At 39.5% G+C, this 15,406-nt stretch overlaps 1 protein-coding gene and 1 long non-coding RNA gene across 4 annotated transcripts in view; one reads left to right on the forward strand and one right to left on the reverse strand.

Moving 5' to 3' along the window:
• The window catches only part of PARPBP (PARP1 binding protein), a 26,006-nt gene continuing 10,600 nt past the window's right edge, over positions 1-15,406 (forward strand). For 2 of the 3 annotated variants that reach the window (XM_080971717.1, XM_080971719.1), the window contains exons 1-7: positions 1-107; positions 700-852; positions 2,453-2,606; positions 7,755-7,979; positions 9,716-9,826; positions 10,559-10,729; positions 12,297-12,451. In XM_080971717.1, the coding sequence (XP_080827843.1) occupies positions 2,457-2,606; positions 7,755-7,979; positions 9,716-9,826; positions 10,559-10,729; positions 12,297-12,451 (812 nt within the window). In that variant the 5' untranslated portion in view covers positions 1-107; positions 700-852; positions 2,453-2,456. The remainder of the gene's footprint in view (positions 108-699; positions 853-2,452; positions 2,607-7,754; positions 7,980-9,715; positions 9,827-10,558; positions 10,730-12,296; positions 12,452-15,406) is intronic. The other variant, XM_080971718.1, reaches the window with a different exon arrangement.
• Positions 6,022-9,706, reverse strand: LOC308457736. Its single transcript, XR_013977097.1, has 2 exons — positions 8,795-9,706; positions 6,022-6,292 (listed from the first exon to the last, which is right to left on the reverse strand). It is a non-coding gene; the product is annotated as an uncharacterized lncRNA (long non-coding RNA).

Genomic DNA, 15,406 nt, shown 5'->3' on the forward strand with positions numbered 1-15,406 from the left:
CGAACAGCCGGTTGGCGGAGCGTGCTGAGGGTTGCTTAGCAACCCACCGGCCTTTTGAATCCCAGCTTCTGCTTAGAAAGGTGGCGGTTCTGTCCCGCGACCGCAGGGTGAGTAGGGAGGTGGCCGTAGCTCTGTCGGACGAGCAGAGGGAGAGCGGTGAGGCGGGGAGGACGTTAATAATGGCGTTGCTAGAAGTTAGGGTTGCCAACTGACCGGGGGAAACGAACAACGCCCTGGTCTCTTCTTGCTCCTAACAGTAGTACATCCCATGCTGGATAGGAATGTGTAGCAGGATTTTAATTACGCTTGTAAAGTAACAAAAAATATGGAGAGTTTAGATGGATAAAAAAAAGGGACAACGAACTGATAAGTAGTTGTAAACATTGTTATTAGGACCCATGGGGGGGGGAGGGGTCCTGAGATTCAGAATAATATCTTTATATGGTTTTTAAATTGCTTTTGTTATATCTTCTTAAAGTCAAATAAAAATTATTTACAAAAAAGGGAATGTGCTACGCTGCCAATAAAGGCATGGCTGCGGTGACTGGGGACACGGGGAGGATTAGGCATATTACTGTATGTTGAATGTGTGAAGAAGGCTTTCTCGAACTTTTAGCAGGTGCTTGGTTAGACATTTTCTCCTCCCACCTCGCTTTTAAAAGTTTTTAAATTTTGTCTTTGTGCTCATTCTTTCACAAGGATCCAAACGGTACAGCTCCGAGCCACCCTGCCAGCACAGGGAAAAAGTGATACATCGCTGGTTTTACCAGAGCTTTATGTGTCAAACACCGCACGGTTGAATTCGTTTCAGGTTACTTTGAACCAGCCTTTCAATCATCGTGATTTTCTGAAGTGAGTGACAGTTACAATTCAACAGTTAAATAGGGATGAGATAAAACCGTAAGCAGATTTCCCCCTCTTGTATTAACTTACAGAACCGTGGAGATTTTGAAATCTTCCTGCGTGCACCAGTTCCCTATGGAGATCTGGCACACAAAGCCAATGTAGAATTGGCCCCCAGGTTATTTTTATGTACCTTCAAGTGACATAGGATTTTTCTGTCATACTGTCACTTTGGTAACTCATCTTACCATAATCTTTCATATTTCCCTGTTGTTTCCAGGTCACATTTATTCTTGAGCCATGTTCTGTCCTTATTGAATATCATTAAGATGTGTTTGCTTCTCATGCCCCTAGTCATGGAGAATATTATGTTTATCCTGTTCTTTTAAAGGTTTACCCCTCCTGTGTAGTTCAAAATTAAACTAAGCAGTGTTAGAAATTAGCCAGATGCCAGGCACATTTTGCTACTGGCATGGGTCCAATTGCTACCATGAGATCTCTGGATGCCAAGTTGGCAACTGACATCTCCATCTGGCTGGTTTCTCCAGCTTTCTTAAGCAGGTAAGCAGAACAACTTATTTATTGCGTTTATATTCCACCTTTTCCTCCAAGGAGTACATGGTTCACCCTACTCCTCAATTATTCCCTGCACTGACCCTGTGAGGTAGGTTGAGGGACTGTGGCCCAAAGTCGCCTGGTGAGCTTCATGACTGAGTGGGGAGTTGAACCTTGATCTCCCAAGTCCTGGTCCAACACTTTAACCACTAAACCACACTTCTGAGTACTTCTGCTATAGAGCAGCTATATAAATTAAGTAGGTTAATAAGTATGGGGAAAGCACTTAGAGAAGGGTCTGAAAGATTTTCATTGAAGCTTGAATTAGTTTTATTCTGGATTGTTTTATTTAGCATTTTAATGTGTTACAACTGCTTTGGGATTTTTTCTTTAAAATATAAAGTGGTATAGAAATGCAGATAATAATAATTAACGTATTTTTCACCCTATAGGACACACTTTTCCCCCTCCAAAAATGAAGGGGAAATCTGTGTGCGTCCTATGGGGCGAAGACAGGCTTTCGCTGAAGCTTGGAGAGCAAGAGGGGTCGGTGCGCACTGACCCCTCTCGCTCTCCAGGCTTCAGGAAGCTATCAGCAAGCCTGGGGGAGTTCCCGCAGGGCTCCCTAGGCTGCGGATAGCAGCCTGCTGCCCGGCGCGCGGGCGCCCTGAAGCAGAGCGCCCCGCGCTTTGGGCAGACATCGGGCAGCCCCACAAGCTCGGGGGACAGCAGGGAGGCGCAGCGCCACCATACCGCTGTTCCCCGACCTGGTTTGGATTCCCCGACCTGGTTTTGGGGGGGGGGGGGGAATAAAGGAATTTCCCCCCCTTTATTCCCCCCCCCCCAAAAAAACTAGGTGCGTCCTATGGGCCGGTGCGTCCTATGGGACGAAAAATACAGTATATATACATCTTCTTGCACAAAAGACACCTAGACATTCAGTTTTGGCAACCTCAACCTAGGTTTAAGCTGTCATTTGGTGATTAGCTTATACATCTGTGTTTCTAACACTGAAACTAAGTAAAATTAGTATTATTTTACTTTCTAATTTTAGGATCATGGCTTCCCTTCAGCAAAGGATCTTGACTATTATTCAGTGTTTTCGAAAAGAATGGCGCTTATTTTCAGAATCTGAAAGGACTACTGTGTGTGGTGTAGATTGCATGCTGATGGCTTTGTACCTATCGGTTGCTGAGGTCAATAAAAAGGTTAGTGAACAAAGTTAGGGAAATTTTCTGTCTTGAATACTTCGTTCACAAGGTGCCCAGATAGGCTGAAGGATGCCTTTACTGCTTCTGATGCTTGAGAAGGCAGGAGTCTTGCTAGCCTCTTCAAAATGCTGCTTATATTTCTCATTGGGCTGTTTCAGATGCAATGGGAAAATGTGGCTTTTTTGTTATATGTATGAGTTCCACTGAACACTCTTTTTTCTTCCCCGTGCCATTGACTGGAAACCATTCATCCTCACTGGAGAAAGTTAAAAGGTAACACTGTTATGGGAATAAACCTACTTCTGGTCCTTTTTGTCTCAAATGGATGAGGAATAAGGCCCCTGACTTCTGTTTCTTTGTCATACTCAAGCGTAACAGAATGTTGGGAAGTGTTAGATGCTTAATGTTTTGGCTGTTAACATAACATATGTTTTAATTTTCTTTTCTTTGGAATGGAATCAGTTTAGCATATCCATGTGTGTGTCTTTAAATATATGCCTAACTACTTAAATGACTTAGGATCTTAATGAGGACTACATTTCTAATAAAGTTGGAAGTACATATAATTCAAGTTACAATTACTGCAAGGTTAGCATTTGTGTAACTTGGTTACAGTGGAACCAATTTTTTCTTCTTTGTCCAAGTGCAAGCAGCTGAAGGATGAAGTACCTCAGCAGACTTTTCCAGGAAAGCTCACTTTCTTCTGCTGAGACTGACCATGGAAATTTTCAGCTCAAAAGGATTTTACATCATAAAATTATAAGCAGATGAAAAAGTGGGGAGGGTTAGTGAGGAACTTGTTTTTCAGCTGCATCTGTAACATTATGCTTATAGTTATATATACACTTTTCTGACATATGATATATTTTTGTTTAACAAAGATCTTTAGTGAAAAGTTGGAACTTTTATTGGCCTCTGCTGTTCTGGTGGTTTGCAAGGGCAAACAAACATTGTTATCAAACCAGACCAAAAATAAGCATTGTTTCTGTGCGATGAATTAACATAACTTTTAAAAGAGACAGAGAACAATCCAAATCCCTCTGCTGGTGTGGGGGCTCTGCAGGGAGCACCCCAATGTGCTTGCTCAAATGGTTAGTGTATGGAAGCTGCTTTCAGAAACAACTGCAATTCTGTGGGGTTGGGCCAGCACAGGATCCACTGGATCCTGGGCCTGCCCTGCTGCTAATCATGTGATTGGAGGGTACCCAGTATGGGCCTCTGTTGCAGCTGGTTCAGCAGAGGCTTTATATATACATTTTATAATAATTTTATTTTAGTTAGCAAACTTACAAATAGCCAGCCTCATATTACTAACATGCTTAGTCTAGTTAATGCACGAAGAGGTTAAACTTTTCTGCCAGGTTTAGCTCACTTTGGGGGAGGGAGTTAATCAAGCCACTTCAATCTACCTGATGATGCAGTGTGTGAAGAGGCTAAGTTGGTTGCTCCAGCCTAGCCACATGTCTCTAACAAGCCTCTCTTGAATTCCTGTACCAATAATTTTGAAACTTTCACCACTATGCAACTAAGCCACGTTTTACTGAAATATATAGATCAAGGGTGGTAGAAAAATTTAATAAATACTAATAATAATACTGTCTGTGCAACCTTTTCTAAATGCTGTATGGAAAAGCACATGAAACTGACCTTTGGAGAGTTTGTAAGTAAACCATTTTTAACTTACCAAATTTCTATGTTAGGGAAAGAAGGAAGCTTTGGAACTCACAAGGGCATCTTTTATAGCTCTAACAGCCTATATTTCCATGCTTTAGTATGCTGCATATTTAGTGATTTTAAATCTCTGCTGGGGTTCTCTCACCAAAGAGTACTTGCCCCAAAATTGGTACCCAGGAATTCTCATTTTATACCTATTTTTTCATTGCACTAACATATAGGTAGCATGGTTTCTTTGTAATTCCTCCATAGTAACATGACGCAACGTACTTCCATTTTCGGTGTAATTATTTAAAAAATATATTTAATAATTTCTGTAAAGAAATTTTGTTAGAAATTTGGAATTTAGAACAAAAAAGCTCTGTAGTAATATGTTCAGAAAGTACATGATTATTCCAAAAAACATTTTGAAGAACTGCAGGGCTTCAAGATTAGTAAAAGTTTGATTTTTTTCACTTTACCCTTGTGAAATATAATATTCCTGTTGTCTATCAGAGAATTAAAGTGTTGAACTTTGTGAACTTCCTTTATAAATTAGCCAGCTGGCATTTATTCCTAGCAAAACATTTTCTGAGTCCTACCACAAACTCTCACAATCCTTTCTATGAATAATATGCTGTCACGGTGGGCACCTGATCATGAAAACTGATATCTGGACTGCATTTTTATTTGGATTTAAAATGTTTTTACAATACCAGTATAAACACAGTTAAGCTCTGCAAATTCTTCATCTTGTGAGAAAAGATTTTGACTGAATTATTCTGAAGTTTAACTAGTAGTTACACTTCAAAGAACTGGTTTCAAAACAGTGTTTTTTAAAAAAGAGCTGCAACCACCAGACTTTCGCCATCACTTCCTGGGCCCCCATCAGCTGCTATGATGGCAACTACCAGGCAGCCAAACTATCCCAGCAAAACACTTCTGCATTCTAGTTCCCAGCATACTTTCATTCCAGGAGAAGTCTAGAATGCCACAGATATAGACCAGAAAGTGAACAGAGTACCTTTGTTCCATGTAGAGCTACCTCAATACAGGCATAGCTACAGGAAGGTGGGATTTAGCCTTAGCTAAAGTTCAACATGGCAGCAGCAGCATTGCCACAATCCACCTGGTGTGGCCTCCTGACCCACTGGTTAAGCCACCTATGGTTTAAACAAGCTAACTTCAGAAACAACAATCTGAGTTTGGTTGATTTGAAAATAACTATAGTTAATTTAGCAACAATTTGTCAGTCACAGCAAAACCACAGTTAAGCAAAGGAAAGTAAAAAACTTACAAACTTTTCTAAATGGTTGCATGATGGAAGTCTCACTGTGGCTCATTTCTTCTCATGCAGATACTGTAATACTAAACCACAGTGGGTCTCAAACTTTTTTCTCTGGACTACACTTTCAGAATAAAAATTTGCTTTCACCACATTGAATATTTTATTGATAAGAAATACAGTGGAAAACAATAAGAAAGACATCTTATCAGTGCTTGATTTATAAAATAGAACACAACTACTTTATAATAGTGCCTGGCGTGCTCTGGTCCATGCGGTCACAAAGAGTCGGACACGACTAAATGACTAAACAACAACAACAATTTTTAATATGATCAGGGGGCATCCGGAAAGTATAAAACAATGCAGCTAAATAAGAACATGAAACATTCCCAAAATATGATAGAAGAGCCTCTTACATATGTACCATAAATATGTATACAAACTCACACCTCTCATTGAATGCGAGCTTGCTTTTGTCAGGTAATCTCATTTATATTATGTCTAATTTGAAGCAGACAAACTATCATCTCTTCATCAAGGCCTTTTTCTCTTTTGCAATCTTTCATATTTGTCAGAGTTGAAAATCCCTTTTCACAACAGTACGTTGTAGACAACTGTAGAAGAATAGCCAATGCTATTTTCAAGCACTCTGTTCAAACAGCAATTCTGGATCACAGCTAGGATTGTCCTCAGTATCGCTTGGTGCTCTTCCTCTCATTTTGAAAAGATATCTATCCATATTCTGCAAATAATAATAATAAAATGATACTATACTACACTGAATGATTGTCCTCAAATCTTCCTGCTGCCATTGCCATCCTCTCCTGACATACTAGTGTGGCATGCCACACCCTTTGAGAAACACTGGCATAGCATGACATGTGAACATGGTGAGTGGACTGGACACAGATGACATTTATTTCCTATTGAAATCAATGTAGTACAGTGGTACCTCGGGTTACAGACGCTTCAGGTTACATACGCTTCAAGTTACAGACTCCGCTAACCCAGAAATAGTGCTTCAGGTTAAGAACTTTGCTTCAGGATGAGAACAGAAATCGTGCTCCGGCGGCGCAGCAACAGCAGGAGGCCCCATTAGCTAAAGTGGTGCTTCAGGTTAAGAACAGTTTCAGGTTAAGTACGGACCTCCGGAACAAATTAAGTACTTAACCCGAGGTACCACTGTATAGATAAAGACTTGCTTGTCCAAATCATTTCAACTGAATGTAAGTTCAGCTTTAATCTGATGCCAATCCACTCCACCAATCATTTGTCCAGGGCATTTGTTCGATGGCATATGATGCTGCCACCATGGGGAAGGTAAGCAGGCCTTTTAAATGTATTTAGATGGTATTAGTCATTCTTAAGTGTTTAAAATATGTTTTTATTTTATTATATGTACAGTTTTATTACTGTGTTTGCTACCATGAGCTCCTTTGAGGGGAAGGGCAGAATAGAAATTTAATAAATAAAATAAGTATGTAAGGGTCAGTGTCTGTGGAAGACCAGGTTCTAGAAACTCTTTAAGATACGTATTTATTTATTACATTTGTTACACACACACCCTTTTCTCCAAGGAGCTAAAGGCATACATGGTTCTTCCTCTCATTTAATATCCACAACAACCTGGTGATGTAGGTTAGTCTGAGGGGCAGTGACTGGCCCAAGGTCTCATAGTGAGTTTCATAGTTGAGTGAGGATTTGAGCCCTGGTCCCCCATGTCCTGCACCACACTAGCCTGATATTTCCAGGAAGTAAGGCATTGCTATAAATACGAAAAATGTAAGGAAAACTGAGGAAAGGAAGAGTGAGGAAAACAGAAAAGGCTATAAGTGGCCATTGGAAGATGAGTCTAAAGTATGTCTCATGGCTCTAAGTCACATGATGATTTTGAAATGTAGCTTTAAACCTTAGAAACAGTGACCAGTCCACATAGATATATTATCTTGATGTTTTATCCTATATAATGTCTCATTAGAATCCAACCATGACACAACAATGCATTTTTAAAAGGCTTGGGGAGGAAATTGATATGGGTATTTTCCCTAAAATCTTTCATAAAAATAGTTAAATGCTCTATGTGATTAGTTTTTGCCTTTAAGCATAATATAACTTTGTAAGACTGGTTTGTATTTTATTAGCCTGCAATTCCTGTTCCAAATAAGTACCGTAAGCAGATTTTCCCCTCTTGTATTAACTTACAGAACCGTGGAGATTTTGAAGCATCTCTTAGTGAACTGCTATTAACTTGGAATTACCTGGTACCTGACAAACTGGGCATACTGCAGAAAAATATGGAAGCTCCTGAAAACTATGCTGACATCACAAGTGCATATGCCAGCTTTTTAAAACGCTGCAATATGATGGATCTAATAGATGTCTATCAAAAATGTAGGGCACTAGCACTGGAAAATGAATCGGTTTCCTGTGTAAGTATTTTATTTATTTATTTAATTAAAACAGCCACTTTACTCATAGCCTATGACAAGTAAGCTGGACTTTAAGGCGACCAAGCAGGGAAATGAACACCTCAAATTTGCTTTATCTCAGCCTGTTGCTGTGCCACAAAAATGGCTAACAAAGTAAATGTGGATTGGTAAGCATTATTTGTGGGCTAGTAACTTTTGTGGGCTTATTTAAAATAATGGAATAAAATGTTGCCAAGAAAGTGATGTAGATGAAGCTAAATTAGCTACACAGTAATCCTGCAATCCATGCCAAAGCCACATATTAGCCATATAAGCTGCTTCAGTTTTTGTGCTAAACTTGGTAAGGATAAAAGCTATGTGGTTATGAAATAAGATAATCCCCTCTTAATGTGTCTGGCACAACTCTATGGAAAGGATGCTCTTTCATGTCAGAGTAACTCAGAATTAAATTCCAGGGATGCAGTCACTTTAATCGGAAACATTATGAAGACAAACTGCTCTGGTACTTTAAATTATGAGCATGTGATGAGGAAAGTGCTGCCTGTTGAAATCTTGCTTTAGAAGTTTTGATTTTTGATTTTTTTTTGTAATTTTGATTCTTGAATATTTTTTATCATTTTATTTCCCTATCATCAAATGCCTGCACATTTCTGATTCACTTAATCACCTTAAAAAAAACCAAAAAACAGTACCAGAAACTTGTATCTAAAGGAATTAAAGCCCATTCCAGCCTTACATATGTCCATGTTCATGGACTCTGCTACTGGGATATAAAGAAACTTCTCTAGTTATGAGATTTCTTTGTACAATCGTACCTTGGATCCCAAACGCCCTGGAACTCAGATGTTTTGGCGCCGCAAACCCAGAAGTGATTGTTTCAGTTTGCAAATGTTCTTTTGGAACCTGAACATCCAATGGGGATTCCGTGGCTTCTGATTGGCTGCAAGAGCTTCCTGCAGCCAATCAGAAGCTGCAATTTGGTTTTAAATATCCAACAAGTATTCTGGAATCAATTTTTAGGTCCCTCCCCATCAAGCCTCTGTTTTACAAATGTGATAGTGGCATGTTACATCCTTTAAATTATAATAAGAGCCCTGCTGAATCAGTTCAAATGTTTATTCCCGCATCCTGTTCTCACAGTGGTTAACCAGATACCTACTGAAAACCCGCAAGCAAGATGTGAGTGCAATTGCATTCTTACTTAGGATTCCTGGCAACTTGTATACAGGAGCACACTGCTTCTAACAGTGGAGAGAGAACATTGACTAGTAAACATGGTAGCCCTATTCTCTATGCATTTGTCTAAACCACCCAGGTTGGTAGCCATTGCTACATCATGTGGAAGCCTATCTTCTAATTAATGCACTGTGTGAAGAAGTAATTCCTATCTACTTTCTCCACAACATGCATAATCTTTGATACTTCTGTCGTATATAAGATTATGGATGGTGTGGAAAACGTGAACAGAGAGAAAAGGAGCACTCTGAGAGATTCTGGCACTAATGGTTAATCCTGCATTCTCAACAAGGACCAGTTTAAAGCTAACCAGTAGTTTTCTTTTTGAGCACCCATATTCCTCAACCACTTTTCTGCTTTGGGATTTTTGCTATCTATTTGTGCAGCAAACTTTGTTCTGTGTACTCAAGAATCGAAACAGCCTCCACAACCTGTTCCTTGAAAAGAATGGTAGTAGAGTGTCTAGTTACAGTTCTGAAATATCTTATTGCTTCCCAAAGGCACAACTGTTAGAATTTATTGCCGGAACAGCAGATTTAGCCATTGAGAATCATTCAGTTCTTACTACCCCCTCAACACCAACCAGAAGAGTGAACCAGGATCATGAAGAGGTAAAATGTATGAGTATTGTCTTATATCCCAACTATCATAGTGTTTATTATAACCCGTATTTGCTTATGTACAGAAATCACACTTGGACTCTAATACAGTATTGCAATTTAGCTGCATCTCTGCTTTCTTTGAAAGAAGAAAACTAGTATTCTATTTTGTGGAAAGACATTTCAGAACATGTAGATAAGCATGGTAAAAGATTCCAAGATTCAGAATCCCATCATAATTTCTACCCATGTTTTCTTACCTGTACACCCCTGCTGCCTTTCAGTTACTCAAACCTTGCTCTGGAGATAGAATGCCTGACGCAGTAAAATTTACTTGGAGTCATTAATGAGATTGGAATGATGAACAATCCTATGATGAAATAGCCTCTATTGCCAGGGTGGTCAGTATGGAAAGTCTAGATCTCAGGCTGGAAAGAACAAAAGTAATTTAAAATTTTGTCCAGTGTACTTTTATATATTAATTATAATCCATATTTGTTTCTTTAATTGCTTACCTGATTTTTCAAAATGGAGATTAGTAAATTGAAAGCTAGTGTAGTATTTTTGCTTTCCTACATATGAGTGTCCTAATATTTTGCTAAATTATGTTTTCATGAAGCAGCCCTCTTTAGGGAAGCTTTTAATGTTTGATGTATCACGGTATTTTAATATTTTGTTGGAAGCCGCCCATTATTATTATTATTATTATTATTGAATAAACTAATCGGATTCTCTTTTATGTAGCTACCATTGATGGTGAAGAAAATTTTGTATGCATATTTAAGTATATTGGTTAACTCCAAGAATGATCTGGCGTTTGCTTACATTTTAAACGTTCCTGACAGAGGACTTGGAAGGGAAGCTTTTACTGACCTAAAACATGCTGCACAGCAGAGACAAATGTCCATATTCTTGGTACGTATGACAAATCAAAGCATTTTTTTGTATTTGAAGGCATTGAGGAGATGCAATAGGATGATTTTGGGTTGTTTTTTTTAAAAGCAAACTATATAGGAGCTGGATTGGGATTGTTCATCCAGCCAGAAGTCATCCATTTGTACTGCATTATCCGTGCTGGTTGTACAAATCCTCCAGTCTGCCATTTTAGATAAGTGAATATAGGCATAGTTTCTGTGAGGATTGTTGTAGTCAGGTATGCTGTGTCTGTACACCAAATACTGAAAAAGTTGACTGAAATCATTCTAATATACTAGCTTCTCAGGACAGCCCATCTGTATCAGTATAGTTTTGGTGGAGCCAGAGGGGAGCAAATCAAAACTGAAGGGCTTCAGAGCACTAAAGTTGCTTTATGAAGCAGTAGTTGTGAAAACGTGTTTCCTAAATTCTCAGTCAAATGGGCATTACTCAAAGATCTTTGCCCATTATCAGTGACAGAGCCATAGGAAATCACTCAGGCCAGAGCACTGTACCATGTATTCATAATTTGGGTTTTAAATGTTAATTCCTTTCAAAACAAGACTTGGGAACAGGTCTGATGTAGCATAGTCAAGTTTTTGGGGTGTTATAATTGAATAAGTATGGGAAAATGTGAAAGATTAATCAGTTCAATTCCTAAAGTTGTATTATTTGGTGTTTTATGAATTATGGACTTGGACTATGTTCATCAGCCACTCTTTTATGGTTACCAAAGAAAGAAAACTTCTTTGTATAAAAACATGATTTTCTTTTGGCAGCTTTGTTCTAAAGAAGAAGAATGACGAAATACTTTCCATTGAGTAGTCAAGATCCTATGAAGCACACACAATCTGCAGTGTATCCATGAACACTGGCAGAATTATTCTACAAGGTTGGGGGTTCTCTAAAAATCTAACCCCCATCTTTTTTTTTTTTAATTATACAATATGTAGATAAGAAGAACACACTTGTTGACCCACCAGATTCTGCTGCACTGGTTGACTGGGTTTGTGTATGTTTTTGCTAAAGGATTACTTTATGATGTGGTTGAGGGTCAATGAATATCCCAAGTCCTGTTGAGGCAGACCTATGTGCCTTCTGTACAGGCCAGCTCTGAGTTGGCAACTATGGGGTTAGAATTTTGACCCAGAAATCACATGATGCTAGTACCTGCTTTGATAGACACAATTTTAATTGACTTCTGCACAAAACATTTAAATGTAAGGTGGCTAATGGGAAGATCAAATTTGTCTTACTATGCAGGCACAGTCCTTCTGGCTTGAAACAGTAGAATGGGTTGAACAATTAATATACTTAGGTTTTCCAAAGATTTGTAGTTTTGCTTCACAACAGCACACAATTATCATATTTGGAACAAATTTGTCTTTGTTTTACAATTGCATAGAAAGCCATTATGTTTACTTTAATTTTAAGGAATAATTTGGACTTTTCTTTGATGCCATGAATCATCCTGATATTTGTGGGAATATTTGTGGTTTACGTGTGGTGTATTGGTTTTCTATGTTTGCATTACTATTTTACTTAGCTAAATTATATGTCTTGTTAGATGGCGACGTCTTTTATCAGAACCATAGAACTTGGAGGAAAAGGTTATGCCCCTTCCCCAGCTGATCCTTTAAGAACCCATATGAAGGGACTTTCACACTTGGTTCACTTCATTGATAAACTGGAAGAAATTATTGGTGAAGTCCAGGATCCGAGGTAATAATTTTCCTATGTATGTGTACATGTAGCACTGTTTAAAATGTATATTCCTTTCTTAAAACAAAGCCAGCAACTATTACAAATGCACTCATTCTTAGCTATTTTAGATACAGTAGAGGGTTTTCAAACTGTGTAAGCCTATCAATATGAAGACTGAATCTATTCAGGCTTTCTTTAGTAACAACTGCAGTAAAGCAGACAGGGCAAGAGAGGTTATGTGAAAAAAAATATTGAAAATAGTTTGACTTGGAGTAAGCCCCGTCAAATGCATTGGAAATTACTTCTGAGTAGACACAGAAATCCTATACATGACTATTCATAAATAAGGCCCACTGAGTTAAAAGACGCCTTCTGTCAGGAAAGTAGGCATAGAATTGCAGCCTTGGTCTCTTTCTTTCCTTGCTTTCCCGCACGCTTGAGTTGGTTTGCACATCACACTATATCTTGTTTAGCACAGAAGCAACTGGATCAATCTAGCAGGCCAGAGCCTTATACTTCTCTCTTCCCCAACCCCTGCTGCCCAAACTTGAGCTGCGCTGGGCCACTCACCTGTCAATCACCAGCTGTCACAATGACACTGGATGATGTAGCGTGTTGGAGTACTAGTGAGCAGCTGATGGTTGTACTTCAGAAGCTGGGTGTATTGAAGCCCTGCTGATCAGCCCTTTTGGCTCTCGCATCTTGTTACTTGCATATACCTGCCATGATGTCATGGGACTGGCAGGTAGCTGTGACTGACAAGTAGGTGGATTCCTGACAGCCTAATTAGCTGTATAACAGAAGGTCAACTTTGCAGACAGAGCAAGGATCTGCAAGGGAGAGAGAAGGGAGGTGCTCGTGGGATTCAAGTGAAGATGAGTTTATAAATTAAGGATAGGAAACCTGTGACCCTCCAAACATTGTACAACTCCAGCTCCCTTAATTTCTGACCTTCCCTGCTATAGTTACAAAGCTTCTCAGAGAGCCAGTGTGGGAGGAGAGGTGACATGATAATGGAGGGTTCCTTAGGAAAATATATTTCATTATCACATGGCCAGAAAAAAATCCTGTATCCTAGAGCAGTTTGTGGGCTGAGGATATATAACTCTTTGAACAGCTACATGGGATGTCCTCTAGTTGGCCGTGCTTTTTTAGCAGAGAGAAGACAAACAGCCCAGCTACATGTTAAACCATTAACTGGGCAAATATTTCTGGCATCCTTAAATAATGGAAGATGCTTCTAACCTGAGATAGCTATAAATCTGCATGCCCATTACATCATACCAGTCATTACATGAGAAGTTCAAGTATAAAAACCATTGACCCCTTGATGAGGCACACATAGAGGAACAGTACCTATGGATGGAGTTTACCAGAGTGGTCACTGTAATTTTTTTTTTAAATAAAAAAGCTTGATTAGCCAGCTGAGGAATTTTCCACAGTCTTTGACCCTGGAGCAAAAAGAGGTTTGTGAAAACTATGAGGGATAATACAAGGCTTTGAATATGGCGAGGGGAAATTCCAGAGAGTTGGCGTCAAAATACCTGAGCTAGCATTTCAAACACCTATTCTATAAAAATGTGCATTTTAAAATAAGTAATTGGTAAAATAACATAAGTTCTCATGCTGATTGTTGCCCACAATCTATCATGAGCTGTCTGTCTATTGTATAACAACATAGCGTAATATAATACATTATATTTGTTATAAATTGCAATGTGTATTTTCTGTAACTGCCATGACGGGGGAAAAATAAAAATGCTGATACCTCTGTAATAGGATTTTGATATATGCTTTCCTGTTCCTGGAATAGATGTTGGGGAAGCTGTTTTATGTCTTATCAGGTTTTTGAATGCTGTCCATATTCTTGACAGTCTGTATTGCTCTCTCCGTCACATAGTTCCCAGAAAGAGTACATACTATAAAATCATATTGAGTAGTAGTATTCTTATGCCGCCAGCAACTTGTTTACTATAGGATCAGACTTGTGAGTATCCAAGGCCAGAGCATGCAGGGACATCCTGACCACCACTTTAGTACTGGAGGAACATGGCTTCATGATAAATCAACTGAAGAGCTTTCTCATCACAGCTGAGAGGATCCAACACCTGGGAGTGAGGAGGGGGTGACACAATCCAGCTCAAAATATTTGTGTCCCAGGAGCAAGAAGACAACCTTCTGGACAAAACAAGGAAGTTCATAACCTGAATCCAGCTCCATCTAATGGGCATGGTGCACCTACAAGGTTTTTCCCTATCCAGGACCCAGTTTTGAGAAAGATAGGCCACCTGGTACCCGTGCCACCTCCCTGTCAATACTCTGACGGTTTCTCCTCCTATCCAAACTTTTATGGAAGATCAGAATACTCTGAGACAGGGTCCAACTAGTGACTTGCCATTGGCTCCAGAGTCTGTGGTTCTTGGACCTGATGGGCTGTTAAAGAACTCTGACACTCCGATGCAACTGGATTTTCTAATCCATAAGCCCCCATGTTGGCAGCAGCTCTGTGTTTAGACCATGAGTGGCTTTAGACAAAGGGTTTTCCCAGTAAAGTAGCCTGGAAAATCCTAGCTTCCAGATGTCTGTCCACCAATCTAATCTATGAAATGGCCAGGAAAGCTTTCCATTGCTGGTGGAAATGCCTTTGTGTCCAGGCCACAGCTTCAGGCGTCTGAGAGATCCTTGAGTTTGTGCAAGCTTGTCTTGATTTGAAGCACTTGGTGGCCCTGGACTGAATGTTACTGGATCGGGGGAAGGTCCCATAGCCACACTAAGCAGTTCTTATGTGGTTCTGTTCTCCTGTTGCCACCCCCTGCTCCTGTTGCCACCCCCTGCATTTATACATAGATTCCCTACATGGGACATGTACCTAGTACTTGGGACACTCATCAACCAGTTTTTTGAGCCTATTCAGCTGCTCTACATACCTGAACTTCAATGGAGGACATCTGCAGGGCATTCACATGGGCTCAT

Source organism: Podarcis pityusensis (genome assembly GCF_964106645.2).
Source record: "Podarcis pityusensis genome assembly, chromosome: 10".
In the NCBI taxonomy this organism is placed as follows: domain Eukaryota; kingdom Metazoa; phylum Chordata; class Lepidosauria; order Squamata; family Lacertidae; genus Podarcis; species Podarcis pityusensis.